Raw genomic sequence first — 17780 nt, forward strand, 5'->3', positions numbered from 1 at the left:
ATGGGTGACGTTTCGGGTCGAGACCCTTCTGCAGTTATTTTCTTAAGTCATATATACAGTACAAAATAATATACCTGTCATGCTTTCAGAATTAGAAGAGATGTATTCCACAATTTTTCATATTTTTGGTCACACACGTGACTAAGAATGGACCAACAGAACAGACTAGTTGCTACAGCTGGACGCACTTCCCACATGTATAACCCTCTGATCTCCTGCTCCTTGCAGGAGGAACTTACCAATGCCCTAACTGCCATTTTCACTGAACTACCACTAGAAATACTTTGGAAAAAAAAGACCTCACCTTATTTTACCCTCAGCCAGTGGCGTGTCTAGGGTATGGCAGGTATGGCACGTGCCCTGGGTCCCACTTGAAGTGGGTCCCACAGAGCAGTTTCTATTAAAGTCAGACAAGCCATCCTCGGATAGCGAAAAAATAATTTTCTTCAGATGTATGATCTGTCTTTTGATTATCATGAGTGAGAAGCACTAGGGTGGCCAGATTGTTAAACCACTGGTAAAAATAAAGTGCTGGGCGCTATGTGACCACATACCTCACAGTACCACTGCTCAGTGCCAACTGGCAGTAAGACCATTCTCCCATGCAAACTCGGGAGGTCATCTAGAATGGGTGTCAGATGTTTGGACAGGGGCGCAATTTCAGTGTTTGCCATGGGTGCTACTTTCTGTAGATACGCCCCTGCCCTCAGCCTCCTCACCAATGCCTCAATACTCACACCCCTACACAGCACTTCACCTTAACACACGGCTCTCGCCACAGGGCTGATCCCAACAGACCACTCCGCTTTACTTCATTTCTACTTATTGGCTGCGATGCCTCTCAATAAGCCAATCAAACAGTTCTGCTTTAAATGATGTAAAACGATTTAAAACGAAAAAACTAACGATGATGAAGGCTCTCCGACCACATTTCAACCCAGACTTGCTACCACAGCCATGTGTGTTCCTTCAAAAGTTGTCTTGTTGAGTCTCATTGTCTGTAACTCGTTATCACCTAGTAAACAGCTAACAGTGGCCTGTTTCCTTTATCATTGTTACTTTTTTGCATATATATTTCATTAATTTGTTCTATATCTCTCTACATCACCGTCTATATCTCTCATTTCCCTTTCCTCTGACCCTCAGTCTGAAGATGCGTCACGACCCGAAACGTCACCCATTCCTTCTCTCCAAAGATGCTGCCTGTCCCGATGAGTTACTCCAGCATTTTGTGTCTGTCTACATTTACAACAGGATTTAGATCAGTTGAAAAGATGGGCCAATTAATAACAAATGGAATTTAACTCTGTTAAAGTATGAGGTATTGCACGTTAGTTTATCAAACTGGGGCAGGAATTAGACAGGAAATGGTATAGGCTTAGAGAGTGTCATAGAACACTTCAAGCTATGATATTTCCAAGAATTTAATTTAATGGTTTTATTATAGAAGTCTGCTCTAAACTACGTATTACCTCTGATTTAATAGTATACTAGACCGAGTGGGCCCGTTGGGCCCGTCCTCGTAGGGTTTCCATTGTAACCGGGAGGCGGGGAGGGAGGGGGGAGGGGGACCACCTGTTTTCCCAGTACCCCTCTTTACCCGTTGTGGGATGGGAGGGGGGAGGGGAGGGGGGAGGGAGAGGGGAGGGAGGGGGTAGGGGGGAGGGAGGGGGGAGGGAGGGAGGGGAGGGGGGAAGGGGGAGGGGGGAAGGGGAGAGGGAAGGGGGGGAGGGAGGAGGACCTCCCCTTTTCCCAGTACCCCTCTTTCCCCGTTGTGCCCGTCCTTGTAGGGTTTCCATTGTATCCGGGAGGAGGGGAGGGAGGGAGGGAGGGAGGAGGGAGGAGGGGAGGGAGGGGTGGAAGGGGAGGGCGGAAAGGGGGGAGGGGGGGGAGGGGGGAGGGAGAGAGGGGAAGGTTTGAAAGAGCATCCCTCTCCCCATCAGAACTGCCTCCTCCATCGACTCCTTTAAGTCCAGGCTCAAAACCTATTTCTACTCCCTAGCTTTTGAGGCTAATTGAGGAGGTACTGTGAACTGTTTGGGAGGGGAGGGGAGGGGGGAAGGGGGGAAGGAGGGGTACCTCCCCTTTTCCCAGTTCCCCTCTTTCCCCGTTGGGCCTGTCCTCGTAGGGTTTCCATTGTAACCGGGAGGACGGGAGGGAGGGAAGGGGGAGTGAGGGAGGAGGGAGGTGTGGAGGGAGGAGGGAGGTGTGGAGGGAGATGGGGAAGGAGGGGGGAGGGGATGGGGTAGGGGGAGGGAGAGGGGAGGGAGGGAGGGGGGTAGGGGGAGGGAGGGGGAGGGGAGGGGGGAAGGGGGGAGGAGGGGGACCTCCCCTTTACCCAGTACCCCTCTTTCCCCATTGGGCCCGTCCTCGTAGGGTTTCCATTGTAACCGGGAGGAGGGGAGGGAGGGAAGGGGGAGGGAGGGAGGAGGGAGGTGGGGAGGGGGAGGGAGGGGGGGAGGGGAGGGGGGAAGGGGGGAGTGAGGGGGTAGGGGGAGGGACGGGGGAGGGAGGGGGAGAGGGGAGGGGGGTAGGGGGGAGGGGGAGGGAGGGAGGGGGAAGGGGGGTGGGAGGGGGCTCTCCCCTTTTCCCAGTACCCCACTTTCCCCGTTGGGCCCGTCCTCGTAGGGATTCCATTGTAACCGGGAGGAGGGGAGGGAGGGAAGGGGGAGGGAGGGAGGAGGGAGGAAGGGGAGGGCGGAAAGGGGGGGAGGGGGGAAAGGGGGGAGGGGGGAGGGGGGAGGGAGAGAGGGGGAGGGTGGAAAGAGCATCCCTCTCCCCATCAGAACTGCCCCCTCCATCGACTCCTTTAAGTCCAGGCTCAAAACCTATTTCTACTCCCTAGCGTTTGAGGCTCATTGAGGAGGCGCTGTGAACTGTTTGCGTGCCACTGTATGTTTCATTTTTTCCTTAGTACCTAATCAGATGTACAGCACTTTGGTCAACGTGGGTTGTTTTTAAATGTGCTATACAAATAAAATGGACCTGACTTGACAGCTCTTCGCAACAATGTAGCACAGGGGCATTGTGACGTCACACGCTGAATACCGCTGGGGGGGAAGGGGGGTCAGCTCGAGTTCATCTCACAGGGGCATTGTGACATCACAATCCGCACCGCAGCGCCCCCCTTCTGTCAAAACTTCGATAAATCAGGGGGGGCAGCACTTTTAAACCTCTGTAACTTAAAAAATATGCGTCCGAATTAAATAAAAATATCATTTTCCAGCAGCGAACCGCATGCTGATTAAGGCGGTACAAAAATCGTGGCACTACGGTTCACCGTTTTGCCGGAATTGCCGTATTCAGCCGACATTAGTGGAATATATATATATATACACAACATCTGAGTTTTAGTAGTATACTAGAACAAGTGTGCCCGTTGGGCCCGTCCTCGTAGGGTTTCCATTGTAACCGGGAGGGGAGTGGGGGTAGGGAAGGGGGAGGGAGGGAGTAGGGAGGTGTGGAGGGGGGAGGGGACGGGGAGGGAGGGGGGGAGGGGAGGGGGGAAGGGAGGGAGGGAGAGGGGAGGGAAGGGGGTAGGGGGGAGGGGGAGGGAGGGGAGGGGGGAAGGGGAGGGAGGGGGGAAGGGGAGGGGGAGGGAGGGGGGAGGGAGAAGGGAGTGAGGGGGGAGGGAGGGGGACCTCCCCTTTTCCCAGTACCCCTCTTTCCCCATTGGGCCCGTGCTCGTAGGGTTTCCATTGTAACCGGGAGGAGGGGAGGGAGGGGAGGGGGAGGGAGGGGAGGGGGAGGGAGGGAGGAGGGAGGTGTGGAGGGAGGAGGGGAGGGGAGGGGGAGGGGAGGGGGGGAGGGGGAAGGGGGGAGGAGGGAGGGAGAGGGGAGGGAGGGGGGTAGGGGGGAGGTAAGGGGGAGTGAGGGGGGAGGGAGGGAGGGGGATCTCCCCTTTTCCCAGTACCCCTCTTTCCCCGTTGGGCCCGTCCCTGTAGGGTTTCCATTGTAACCGGGAGGGGTGGAGGGATGGTGGAAGGAGGGGGGAGGGGGAGAGTGATGGAATGGTGGAGGGAGGGGGGAGGGAGTGGGGGAGGGTGGGATGGAGGGAAGGAGGGAGGGGGGGAGTTAGGGGCTGAGTGGTGATGGAGGTTGGGATTGAGGGGGGAGGGAGGGGGGGAGGGAGTGGGGATGGAGGTGGGAAGGAGGGGGGAGGAAGGGGTTGAGGGGGGAAGTGGGACCTCCCCTTTTCCCAGTACCCCTCTTTCCCCCACCACCAAGCCCCCTCCGCAACGACCCCTGTTGTCCCCAGTCCCCATTCACAGACCCCCCCCCCCCCCATTCTCTCTCTCCCCATACACACTCTCAGTGCTTTTTTCGAAACACTTGCCCCGGTGGCCCACGAGCATATGGGCCCAATGCTGATCTGTGTATGTTAAGTAACTTGCAATAAAAAAAAATACTTTAAAAAGAGATAAGTGCTTTTTAAGTGCTTGTTTTGAAACATTCGCGGTCACATAGTGCTTCTCACTGTAGCACCCATCTCAAGTGTGCCCGTTGGGCCCGTCCTCGTAGGGTTTCCATTGTAACCGGGAGGGGAGTGCGGGGGAGGGAAGGGGGAGGGAGGGAGGAGGGCAGGGGAGGGGGAGGGAGGAGGAGGGGAGAAGGGGGGGAGGGAGAGGGGAGGGAGTGGGGTAGGGGAGGGGGAGGGAGGGGGAGGGAGGGGGAGGGGAGGGGGGAGGGAGAGGGGAGGGAGGGGGGGAGGGGGAAGGGGGGAGGGAGGGGTACCTCCACTTTTCCCAGTACCCCTCTTTCCCCGTTGGGCCAGTCCTCGTAAGGTTTCCATTGTAACCGGGAGGAGGGGAGGGAGGGAAGGGGGAGGGAGGGAGGAGGGAGGTGTGGAGGGAGGAGGGGAGGGTGAGGGGTGGCGGGAGGGTGGATGGGGGGAGGGAGGGGGATAGGGGGAGGGTAGGGGGGAGGGAGGGGGGAGGGGAGGGGGGAAGGGGGAGGGGGGAAGGGGGAGGGAGGGGGACCTCCCCTTTTCCCAGTACCCCTCTTTCCCCGTTGGGCCCGTCCCCGTAAGGTTTCCATTGTAACTGGGAGGCGGGGAGGGAGGGGGGAGGGGGATGGAGGGGGGGAGGGGAGGGGGAAGGGGTGGGAGGGAAGGGGGAGGGGGGAAGGGGAGAGGGAAGGGGGGGAGGGAGGAGGACCTCCCCTTTTCCCAGTACCCCTCTTTCCCCGTTGTGCCCGTCCTTGTAGGGTTTCCATTGTAACCGGGAGGAGGGGAGGGAGGGAGGGAGGGAGGAGGGAGGAGGGGAGGGAGGGGGGGAAGGGGAGGGCGGAAAGGGGGGAGGGGGGGGAGGGGGGAGGGAGAGAGGGGGAGGGTTGAAAGAGCATCCCTCTCCCCATCAGGACTGCCTCCTCCATCGACTCCTTTAAGTCCAGGCTCAAAACCTATTTCTACTCCCTAGCTTTTGAGGCTAATTGAGGAGGTACTGTGAACTGTTTGGGAGGGGAGGGGAGGGGGGAAGGGGGGAAGGAGGGGGACCTCCCCTTTTCCCAGTTCCCCTCTTTCCCCGTTGGGCCTGTCCTCGTAGGGTTTCCATTGTAACCGGGAGGACGGGAGGGAGGGAAGGGTGAGGGAGGGAGGAGGGAGGTGTGGAGGGAGGAGGGAGGTGTGGAGGGAGATGGGGAAGGAGGGGGGAGGGGAGGGGGTAGGGGGAGGGAGAGGGGAGGGAGGGAGTGGGGTAGGGGGAGGGAGGGGGAGGGTAAGGGGGAGGAGGGGGACCTCCCCTTTACCCAGTACCCCTCTTTCCCCGTTGGGCCCGTCCTCGTAGGGTTTCCATTGTAACCGGGAGGAGGGGAGGGAGGGAAGGGGGAGGGAGGGAGGAGGGGGGAGGGAGGGGAGGGGGGAAGGGGGGAGTGAAGGGGTAGGGGGAGGGAGGGGGAGAGGGGAGGGGAGGTAGGGGGGAGGGGGGAGGGAGGGGGAAGGGGGGAGGGAGGGGGATCTCCCCTTTTCCCAGTACCCCTCTTTCCCCGTTGGGCCCGTCCCTGTAGGGTTCCCATTGTAACCGGGAGGGGTGGAGGGATGGTGGAAGGAGGGGGGAGGGGGAGAGGGATGGAATGGTGGAGGGAGGGGGGAGGGAGTGGGGGAGGGTGGGATGGAGGGAAGGAGGGAGGGAGGGAGTTAGGGGCTGAGTGGTGATGGAGGTTGGGATTGAGGGGGGAGGGAGGGGGGGAGGGAGTGGGGATGGAGGTGGGAAGGAGGGGGGAGGAAGGGGTTGATGGGGGAAGTGGGACCTCCCCTTTTCCCAGTACCCCTCTTTCCCCCACCACCAAGCCCCCTCCGCAACGACCCCTGTTGTCCCCAGTCCCCATTCACAGACCCCCCCCCCATTCTCTCTCTCCCCATACACACTCTCAGTGCTTTTTTCGAAACACTTGCCCCGGTGGCCCACGAGCATATGGGCCCAATGCTGATCTGTGTATGTTAAGTGACTTGCAATAAAAAAATATACTTTAAAAAGAGATAAGTGCTTTTTAAGTGCTTGTTTTGAAACATTCGCGGTCACATAGTGCTTCTCACTGTAGCACCCATCTCAAGTGTGCCCGTTGGGCCCGTCCTCGTAGGGTTTCCATTGTAACCGGGAGGAGGGGAGGGAGGGAAGGGGGAGAGAGAGAGGTGTGGAGGGAGGAGGGGAGGGGGAGGGAGGGGGTAGGGGAGGGGAGGGGGGGAAGGGGAGGGGGGGAAGGGGGGAGGGAGAGAGGGGGAGGGGGAGGGAGAGAGGGGGAGGGGGAGGGAGGGGGGAGGGGAAGGGCGGAGGGAGGGGGACCTCCCCTTTTCCCAGTACCCCTCTTTCCCCATTGTGCCCGTCCTCGTAGGGTTTACATTGTAACCGGGAGAAGGGGAGGGAGGGAAGGGGGAGGGGGAGGGGGGGAGGAGGGAGGTGTGGAGGGAGGAGGGGAGGGGGAAGGGGGAAGGGGAGTGGGGGGAGGGAAGGGGGAGGGAGGGGGGAGGGGAGGGGAGGGTGGAAGGGGAGGGCGGAAAGGGGGGGAGGGGGGAAAGGGGGGAGGGAGAGAGGGGGAGGGTGGAAAGAGCATCCCTCTCCCCATCAGAACTGCCCCCTCCATCGACTCCTTTAAGTCCAGGCTCAAAACCTATTTCTACTCCCTAGCGTTTGAGGCTCATTGAGGAGGCGCTGTGAACTGTTTGTGTGCCACTGTATGTTTCATTTTTTCCTTAGTACCTAATCAGATGTACAGCACTTTGGTCAACGTGGGTTGTTTTTAAATGTGCTATACAAATAAAATGGACTTGACTTGACAGCTCTTCGCAACAATGTAGCACAGGGGCATTGTGACGTCACACGCTGAATACCGCTGGGGGGGGGAAGGGGGGTCAGCTCGAGTCCATCTCACAGGGGCATTGTGACATCACAATCCGCACCGCAGCGCCCCCCTTCTGTCAAAACTTCGATAAATCAGGGGGGGCAGCACTTTTAAACCTCTGTAACTTAAAAAATATGCGTCCGAATTAAATAAAAATATCATTTTCCAGCAGCGAACCGCATGCTGATTAAGGCGGTACAAAAATCGTGGCGCTACGGTTCACCGTTTTGCCGGAATTGCCGTATTCAGCCGACATCAGTGTTATATATATATATAACACAAGATCTGAGTTTTAGTAGTATATACTAGACCAAGTGGGCCCGTTGGGCCCGTCCTCGTAGGGTTTCCATTGTAACCGGGAGGCGGGGAGGGAGGGGGGAGGGGGACCACCTGTTTTCCCAGTACCCCTCTTTACCCGTTGTGGGATGGGAGGGGGGAGGGGAGGGGGGAGGGAGAGGGGAGGGAGGGGGTAGGGGGGAGGGAGGGGGGAGGGAGGGAGGGGAGGGGGGAAGGGGGAGGGGGGAAGGGGAGAGGGAAGGGGGGGAGGGAGGAGGACCTCCCCTTTTCGGGAAGGGGGAGGATGGGGGAACTCCCCTTTTCCCAGTACCCCTCTTTCCCCGTTGGGCCCGTCCTCGTAGGGTTTCCATTGTAACCGGGAGGAGGGGAGGGAGGGAAGGGGGAGGGAGGGAGGTGTGGAGGGAGGAGGGGAGGTACCACGTAAAGACCCAACCAATCAGGCGCTAACAGGGAGGGTGAAACCCAATGAAAAAAACCGCGTTTTTACTTTAAAATAAACAGCGTTCTTTGTTGAAAAGGAAATAAACTTATCTATGGAGCAGCAGCCTTTTTTAAATAAATAAAATCAAACTTAATGAAAATCACATTCCTCATTTTAAATAAATGTCTTTGTTATAAATTAAATCAAACAGCGGGAGAGGCGATGGCGACTACACTTCCGCTTCGGGGAGAGGAGGGGGGGAGAGGAGGGGGGGGGAGAGGAGGGGGGGGAGAGGAGGGGGGGAGAGGAGGGAGGGGGGGAGGAGGGAGGGGGGGAGGAGGGAGGGGAGGGGGAGAGGGGGAGAGGAGAGGGGAGAGGAGAGAGGGGAGGGGGAGAGGAGAGGGGAGGGGGGGGGGAGAGGAGGGGGAGGGGAGGGGGGGAGGGGGAGGGGGGAGGAGGGGGGAGGAGGGAGGGGGGGAGGAGGGAGGGGGGGAGGAGGGAGGGGAGGGGGGGAGGGGAGAGGGGGAGAGGAGAGAGGGGAGGGGGAGGGGGGAGTGGAGAGGGGGGAGTGGAGAGGGGGGAGAGGAGAGGGGGGAGGGGGAGAGGAGAGGGGGGAGAGGAGAGGGGGGAGAGGAGAGGGGGGAGAGGAGAGGGGGGAGAGGAGAGGGGGGAGAGGAGAGGGGGGAGAGGAGAGGGGGGAGAGGAGAGGGGGGAGAGGAGAGGGGAGAGGAGAGGGGGAGAGGAGAGGGGAGAGAGGAAAGGAGAGGGGGGGAGAGAGGAGAGGAGAGGGGGGAGAGAGGAGAGGGGTCTATTTTACTTTAAAATAAACAGCATTCTTTGTTGAAAAAGAAATTAAACTTATCTATAGAGCAGCAGCGGGAGAGGCGACGGCGACTTCACTTCCCGGTGGTCAGCGCTGCGGGGAAGGGAGGGAGGGAGGGATGAGGTAGGGAGGAGAGGAGAGTGGGGAGGGAGGGAGGGGGGAGGAGAGGGGGAGGGAGGGTGTAAGGGAGGGGGGAAGGGAGGGGGGGAAGGGAGAGGGAGGGGGGAGGGAAGGGGGAGAGGAGAGGGGGGGAGAGGAGAGGGGGGGAGAGGAGAGGGGGGAGAGGAGAGGGGGTAGAGGAGAGGGGGGGAGAGGAGGGGGGAGAGGAAGGGGGCAGAGGAAGGGGGCAGAGGTGGGGGGGAAGGGGAGGGAGAGGGGAGGGGGGAGGGGGGTGGGAGGGAGGGGGAAGGGGGACCTCCCCTTTTCCCAGTACCCCTCTTTCCCCGTTGGGCCCGTCCTCGTAGGGTTTCCATTGTAACCGGGAGGAGGGGAGGGAGGGAAGGGGGAGGGAGGGAGGAGGGGAGGGGGAGGGAGGGGGGAGGGGCGGGGGGGGGGGGAGGGGGGAGTGAGGGGGTAGGGGGGAGGGGAGGGAGGGGGAGAGGGGAGGGAGGGGGGATGGGAGGGGGAAGGGGGGAGGGAGGGGGAGGGAGGGGGAGAGGGGCGGGGGGGTAGGGGGGATGGAAGGGGGGAGGGAGGGGGCTCTCCCCTTTTCCCAGTACCCCTCTTTCCCCGTTGGGCCCGTCCTCGTAGGGATTCCATTGTAACCGGGAGGAGGGGAGGGAGGGAAGGGGGAGGGAGGGAGGAGGGGAGGGAGGGGGGGAAGGGGAGGGCGGAAAGGGGGGGAGGGGGGAAAGGGGGGAGGGGGAAAGGGGGGAGGGAGAAGGGAAGGGGGGGAGGGGGAGGGAGGTAGGGGAGGGGGAGGGGGGAAGGGGGAGGGAGGGGGACCTCCCCTTTTCCCAGTACCCCTCTTTCCCCGTTGGGCCCGTCCTCGTAGGGTTTCCATTGTAACCGGGAGGAGGGGAGGGAGGGAAGGGGGAGGAAGGGAGGAGGGAGGTGTGGAGGGAGGAGGGGAGGGAGGGGGGAGGGGGAAGGGGAGGGGGGAAGGGGGGGAGTGAGGGGGTAGGGGGAGGGGGAGGGAGGGGAGGGGGGGTAGGGGGAGGGAGGGGGAAGGAGGGGGGATGGGAGGGGGAAGGGGGGAGGGAGGGGGAGAGGGGGTAGGGGGAGGGAGGGGGCTCTCCCCTTTTCCCAGTTCCCCTCCGGGGAAGGGGGGAGTGAGGGGGTAGGGGGGAGGGAGGGAGGGGGAGAGGGGAGGGGGGGGAGGGGGAAGGGAGGGGGAAGGGGAAGGGGGGTCTCCCCTTTTCCCAGTACCCCACTTTCCCCGTTGGGCCCGTCCTCGTAGGGATTCCATTGTAACCGGGAGGAGGGGAGGGAGGGAAGGGGGAGGGAGGGAGGAGGGAGGAGGGGAGGGAGGGGGGGAAGGGGAGGGCGGAAAGGGGGGGAGGGGGGAAAGGGGGGAGGGAGAGAGGGGAGGGTGGAAAGAGCATCCCTCTCCCCATCAGAACTGCCCCCTCCATCGACTCCTTTAAGTCCAGGCTCAAAACCTATTTCTACTCCCTAGCGTTTGAGGCTCATTGAGGAGGCGCTGTGAACTGTTTGCGTGTACTGTATGTTTCATTTTTTCCTTAGTACCTAATCAGATGTACAGCACTTTGGTCAACGTGGGTTGTTTTTAAATGTGCTATACAAATAAAATTGACTTGACTTGACAGCTCTTCGCAACAATGTAGCACAGGGGCATTGTGACGTCACACGCTGAATACCGCTGGGGGGGGAAGGGGGGTCAGCTCGAGTTCATCTCACAGGGGCATTGTGACATCACAATGAAGAATAAATCCGCAGCGCAGCGCCCCCCTTCTGTCAAAACTTCGATAAATCAGGGGGGGCAGCACTTTTAAACCTCTGTAACTTAAAAAATATGTGTCCGAATTAAATAAAAATATCATTTTCCAGCAGCAAACCGCATGCTGATTAAGGCGGTACAAAAATCGTGGCGCTACGGTTCACCGTTTTGCCGGAATTGCCGTATTCAGCCGACATCAGTGGAATATATATATATATATTCAAGATCTGAGTTTTAATAGTATATAGATAGATAGATGGACTCAAAACCATTAATAATAGCCACATTATTTCAGTCACTGGCCCACTTCTAAGCAGAAGGGCAGAACAGCGTAAACTTACAAGAAGTTCAGCTTTCCATATTTTCTTAAAATTTCGACACGATATGAAGCAAAAAATCCTAAGGTACAATCTGCTCTGTCTCTTTTCAATTGGAGTACTTTCTTAAGGGTCACTTATGGGTAATTTCTCTCAAAACATAAGATGGACACAAAAAGCTGGAGTAACTCAGCTGGAGTAATTCTGACTGAAGAAGGGTCGAGACCTGAAATGTCTAGAGATGCTGCCTGCCCGCTGAGTTACACCAGCATTTTGCGTCATCTGCAGTTCTTTCCTACACATTTCTCTTAAAACATGATGGTTTCTAAGGGGAAAATACTTTCCGTCGCTAGAAAAATCGTATTGCACAACAGAAGTGATTGGCTTCCTTATTTATTCACAAAATACTGGAGTAACTCAGCAGGTCAGGCAGCATCTCAGGAGAGAAGGAATGGGTGACGTTTCGGGTCGAGACCCTTCTTCACACTGATGTCAGGGGGGTGGGACAAAGGAAGGATATAGGTGAAGACAGGAAGACAGTGGGCGATCTGGGAAGGGGGAGAGGAAGAGAGGGACAGAGGAACTATCTAAAGTTGGAGAAGTCAATGTTCATACCACTGGTCTGCAAGCTGCCTTATTTAACGTGTCTTTTTAGGCAAACCTGGTAGTACAGGAAAGTCGACTGCAAGGGGCCATGAATCAGCTCGGGATGGCCCAGCATCAGCTCGATGAGAAACAAGCTGAGTTGGACAAGGTGCAGGCCAGGTTTGATGCTGCCATGAAACAGAAAATGGTGAGTTGCAATCTTACGTTAAGCATTTTTGATGTTTATGTGATACCTGACTGGTCAAGAAGCCAGATTTGCACAAGTCATACTCAAGATTAGGCTTGGCGGGAGTTGGCATCCACTGCCACAACACAACAATCCCCACCTGTCCCTTAGACAATAGGTGCAGGAGTAGGCCATTCGGCCCTTCGAGCCAGCTTCGAGCCAGCTTCGAGCCATTCAATGTGATCATGGCTGATCATTCTCAATCAGTACCCCGTTCCTGCCTTCTCCCCATATCCCCTGACTCCGCTATCCTTAAGAGCTCTATCTAGCTCTCTCTTGAATGCATTCAGAGAATTGGCCTCCACTGCCTTCTTATCATATCATATCATATACAGCCGGAAACAGGCCTTTTCGGCCCTCCAAGTCCGTGCCGCCCAGTGATCCCCGTACATTAACACTATCCTACACCCAGCCAATTAACCTACATACCTGTACGTCTTTGGAGTGTGGGAGGAAACCGAAGATCTCGGAGAAAACCCACGCAGGTCACGGGGAGAACGTACAAACTCCTTACAGTGCAGCACCCGTAGTCAGGATCGAACCTGAGTCTCCGGCGCTGCATTCGCTGTAAAGCAGCAACTCTACCGCTGCGCTACCGTGCCGCCTAGAGAATTCCACAGATTCACAACTCTCTGACTGAAAACGTTTTTTCTCATCTCTGTTCTAAATGGCCTACCCCTTATTCTTAAACTGTGGCCCCTTGTTCTGGACTCCCCCAACATTGGGAACATGTTTCCTGCCTCTAACGTGTCCAACCCCTTAATAATCTTATACGTTTCGATAAGATCTCCTCTCATCCTTCTAAATTCCAGTGTATACAAGCCTAGTCGCTCCAGTCTTTCAACATATGATAGTCCCGCCATTCCGGGAATTAACCTAGTAAACCTACGCTGCACGCCCTCAATAGCAAGAATATCCTTCCTCAAATTTGGAGACCAAAACTGCACACAGTACTCCAGGTGCGGTCTCACTAGGGCCCTGTACAACTGCAGAAGGACCTCTTTGCTCCTATACTCAACTCCTCTTGTTATGAAGGCCAACATTCCATTGGCTTTCTTCACTGCCTGCTGTACCTGCATGCTTCCTTTCAGTGACTGGTGCACTAGGACACCCAGATCTCGTTGTACGTCCCCTTTTCCTAACTTGACACCATTCAAATAATACTCTGCCTTCCTATTCTTACCACCAAAGTGGATAACCTCACACTTATCCACATTAAACTGCATCTGCCATGCATCCGCCCACTCACACAACCTGTCCAAGTCACCCTGCAACCTCATAGCATCTTCCTCACAGTTCACACTACCACCCAGCTTTGTATCATCTGCAAATTTGCTAATGGTACTTTTAATCCCTTCATCCAAGTCATTAATGTATATTGTAAATAGCTGCGGTCCCAGCACCGAGCCTTGCGGTACCCCACTAGTTACTGTCAGCCATTCTGAAAGGGACCCATTTATCCTCACTCTTTGCTTTCTGTCTGTCAACCAATTTTCTATCCATGTCAGTACCCTACCTCCAATACCATGTGCTCTAATTTTGCCCACTAATCTCCTATGTGGAACCTTGTCGAAGGCTTTCTCAAAGTCGAGGTACACCACATCCACCGGCTCTCCCCTGTCAATTTTCCTAATTACATCCTCAAAGAATTCCAGAAGATTAGTCAAGCATGACTTCCCCTTCATAAATCCATGCTGACTCGGAACAATCCTGTTACTACTATCCAAATGCTCCGCAATTTCGTCTTTTATAATTGACTCCAGCATCTTCCCCACCACTGATGTCAGACTAACTGGTCTATAATTTCCCGTTTTCTCTCTCCCTCCTTTCTTAAAAAGTGGGACAACATTTGCTACTCTCCAATCCACAGGAACTGATCCTGAATCTATAGAACATTGGAATCTTGCCATCAGAACATCTGTCCAAAATCACTCATAGGTCTGAAGGCCTTGAGGCCAGATGAAACAAATGTGTGGATAGTGTGTGAAGCTCTGAATTATTCTTGCTACCTGAAGGACTGCATCGCAGCATCAGTCAATGAGCTCATCGGATGGGGGAAAGGGGAGAAAATTTAAATCAGAAACAATGTCAAGTTGCTTTCCATTGGAAATTGTTGAATTTCTAAAAAATGTGCTCAATCTACTAATAAAAATCAAAGGGGAATCAAAATGTACAGAATATCACGAGAAAGTAAAGGGGAAAATCAATCGTTTTCACACAAAGGGTGGTGGGTGTAAGGGACAAGCTGCCAGCGGAGGTAATTGAGGCTGGGACTATCCCAACATTTAAGAAACAGTTAGACAGGTACATGGATAGGGACATGTTTGGGGGGATATGGACCACACACGGGCGTGTGGGACTCATGTAGCTGGGACGAGTTGGGCCGAAGGGCCTGTTTCTGCACTGTATCACCCTATGACTCTTTGAAGGGCCTCTTTCCACACTGTATCACCCTATGAAGGGCCTGTTTCCACACTGTATCACTCTATGAAGGGCCTGTTTCCACACTGTATCACCCTATGAAGGGCCTGTTTCCACACTGTATCACTCTATGAAGGGCCTGTTTCCACACTGTATCACCCTATGAAGGGCCTGTTTCCACACTGTATCACCCTATGAAGGGCCTGTTTCCACACTGTATCACTCTATGACTCTATGAAGGGCCTGTTTCCACACTGTATCACTCTATGAAGGGCCTGTTTCCACACTGTATCACCCTATGAAGGGCCTGTTTCCACACTGTATCACCCTATGAAGGGCCAGTTTCCACACTGTATCACCCTATGAAGGGCCTGTTTCCACACTGTATCACCCTATGATTATATTTCGTACAGTTAATTGAGAATACAGAATACAGATAACATACAGAAACTCTTGGAGTTCGCCTTTATCTTTTCTGCCGAACCTTTCTCCCGTCACTATTATCTCTCCTGATTTGTTGCTTAAGTGAACTACATCTCGTGTTCCTCAACAGACTCGCTTGATTCCAACTGCCTACACCTGTCATACACCTTTTTCAAAAGATTAAAGAGTGTTTATTTGTCGTATGAACTAGAAACCTAAAAACGATTGCTTGCTGCACCTTTACAGGCACATTAGAAGCATCAAGTGAAAAATAAACAATTATGTTATTCCAGGTAAACCAGGCCATACTAGTGCAATAACCAAAGTGCTTAGAGCAAGCATTAATAATCACATTCTGACAGGCAGTTGCTGATGCACAGTTACAGAGAAAGTGCATATTAAAAGAAGTTTGGGGTGTGCAATGAGATAGGTTGAAAGATCAGGGCTAGCTTTTTGTAGTCTGATAACAGCAGGGAAGAAACTCTTCCTGAATCTGGTGGTATGTGCTTTCAAGCTTCTGTACCTGCCTGGTGGGGAGGGGAGGGGAGGAGAGAATGACCGGGGTCAAAATGAACCTTGATTGTGTTGGCTGTTTTCCCAAAGCAGCATGAAGTGTCGATGGAATTGATGGGGGGAGGTGGTTGATGTGATGGACTGGGGGGGAGGTAGTTGATGTGATGGACTGGGGGGGAGGTAGTTGATGTGATGGACTGGGGGGGAGGTAGTTGATGTGATGGACTGGGGGGGAGGTAGTTGATGTGATGGACTGGGGGGGAGGTAGTTGATGTGATGGACTGGGGGGGAGGTAGTTGATGTGATGGACTGGGGGGGAGGTAGTTGATGTGATGGACTGGGGGGGAGGTAGTTGATGTGATGGACTGGGGGGGAGGTAGTTGATGTGATGGACTGGGGGGGAGGTAGTTGATGTGATGGACTGGGCTACGTTTACGACTCTCTTTAATTTCTTGCAGTCTGGGGCAAAGTTCTTGTCAAACCAAGCAGTGATGCATCCCAATAGGGTGCTTTGTACAGAACATCCGTTGAAGCTGGTAGGAGTTGTTGGAGACACGTCAAACTTCCTTCGTCTTTTGAGGAAGGAGAGGCATTGAGTGCTTTCTTGGTCGTGGCTTCAATGTGGTTGGCCCATGACAAATTGTTGGTGTTATTTATGCTTAGGAACTTGAAGCTGTTAACCCACCCGACTTCATCACCATTGATGCTGACTGGGGCATTTGCACCACATCATTTCTTGAAGTCAATAACTAACTCCTTTGTCAATGGAGTCAGTACCTGTGATGGACTGGGCAATGTCCATCACTTTCTGTAGCCTCAGTCATTCTTGAGTGTTTACATATTCAAATCAGTTCCTGATGTCAGGCCATAAGTCTGTGCCTTACACTTGCAGGTGTTTGATGAGAGTATTGTACAACGTGCTGTATCTCCAAGGTGTCCCCACCCTGCCAGCCTTACCCTTCACTCTGACAGGGAAATGCCGTCCCTCAACTCACCTCATTTCTCTTTTAAAATCCTTTCACTTGTCAGATGTTTCATTACCTGCAAACCGGCTCTCCCTATCTTTTCCATTTCCTGTATAATTCCATCAAAATGAATCTTACCCCTATTTAGGACTTTAATGTGGATAAGGAACTGCAGATGCTGGTTTAAACTGAAGATAGACACATAAAGCTGGAGTAACTCAGCGGGTCAGACAGCATCTCTGGAGAAAAGGAAAAGGTCGAGACTCTTCTTGCGTCTCGACCCGAAACGTCACCTATTCCTCTTCTCCAGAGATGCTGTCTGATCCACTGAGTTACTCCAGCTTTTTGTGTCTATCTTCTATCTTTTTCCTTAACTGTTTAAAAACTAGCAGAATTATTGTCAAATAAAGTAAATAAAGACATTATACCAAAGGGTTGGTTTAAAGGATAGTTTAAAGACGAGAGATGTAGAATTGTGGTAGGATGTTCTCGAGCTCTACAGGGAGGCTATCAGCAACTCAGGGAGGAAAGTTAGCAATGGTCAAGGTGTAAGAAGCACAGGGGATCAAAGATCTCTGAGCATTGTAGGATGATAGAAGGCAATATATCAAAACAACAAGGGCGGTCACGGTGGCGCAGCGGTAGAGTTGCTGCCTTACAGCTAATGCAGCGCCGGAGACCCGGGTTCCATCCCGACTACGGGTGCTAGCTCAAGTGGACAACACGCGCATTGGACAAGTTGAGACGAAGAGCCTGTGTCCATGCTCTATGACTATAGACAATAGGTGCAGGAATAGGCCATTTGGCCCCTCGAAACAGCACCACCATTCAATGTGATCATGGCTGATCATTGACTTGATGTGCCATCTGCTCCTGCAATAATTAGTACACTTTAATACGAGTGGCACGGTGGCGCAGTGGTAGAGCCACTGTCTTACAGCGCCAGAGACCCGGGTTCGATCCTGACTACGGGTGTTGTCTGTACGGAGTTTGTACGTTCTCCCCGTGACCTGCATGGGTTTCCGAGATCTTCGGTTTCCTCCCACACTCCAAAGACGTGCAGGTTAATTGGCTTGGTTAATGTAAAAATTGCCCCTAGTGTGTGTAGGATAGTGTTAATGTGCGGGGATCGCTGGTCGCCGCGGACCCGGTGGGCCGAAAAGGGCCTGTTTCCGCGCTGTATCTCTAAACTAAACTAAAACAATCTTTTTCAGCATTCTTACAGTTGTAAGGTGTTGAAATTTGGCAGAAGTTCACCAAGCTGTGGCTGCAGATATTCAAAGAGTCCTCAGTAATCATGACTGAAATTAAGTTTCATTTTATTCTTTTAGGATCTGTTAGAAGACGCAGAATCCTGCAGAAGAAAGATGGATGCTGCATCAGCTCTGATAGATGGTTTGAGTGGGGAGAAAATCAGATGGACTGAACAGTGCAGGGAATTTAAAGCGCAAATCGTCAGGCAAGAACTGATCATTGACTGTAAATATTTTTGAAATCCCAGATCCTGATTTAAACCCTACCTGACACAGGAGT

General features: G+C 54.4%; 1 protein-coding gene across 1 annotated transcript in view; it reads left to right on the forward strand.

Moving 5' to 3' along the window:
* The window catches only part of LOC144593828 (dynein axonemal heavy chain 8-like), a 460724-nt gene that overhangs the window by 362816 nt on the left and 80128 nt on the right, over positions 1-17780 (forward strand). Inside the window, 2 exon segments of the mRNA XM_078399946.1 lie at positions 11749-11886; positions 17579-17706. Of these exon segments, the coding sequence (XP_078256072.1) occupies positions 11749-11886; positions 17579-17706 (266 nt within the window).

This window comes from Rhinoraja longicauda, chromosome 5 (genome assembly GCF_053455715.1).
Source record: "Rhinoraja longicauda isolate Sanriku21f chromosome 5, sRhiLon1.1, whole genome shotgun sequence".
In the NCBI taxonomy this organism is placed as follows: Eukaryota; Metazoa; Chordata; class Chondrichthyes; order Rajiformes; family Arhynchobatidae; genus Rhinoraja; species Rhinoraja longicauda.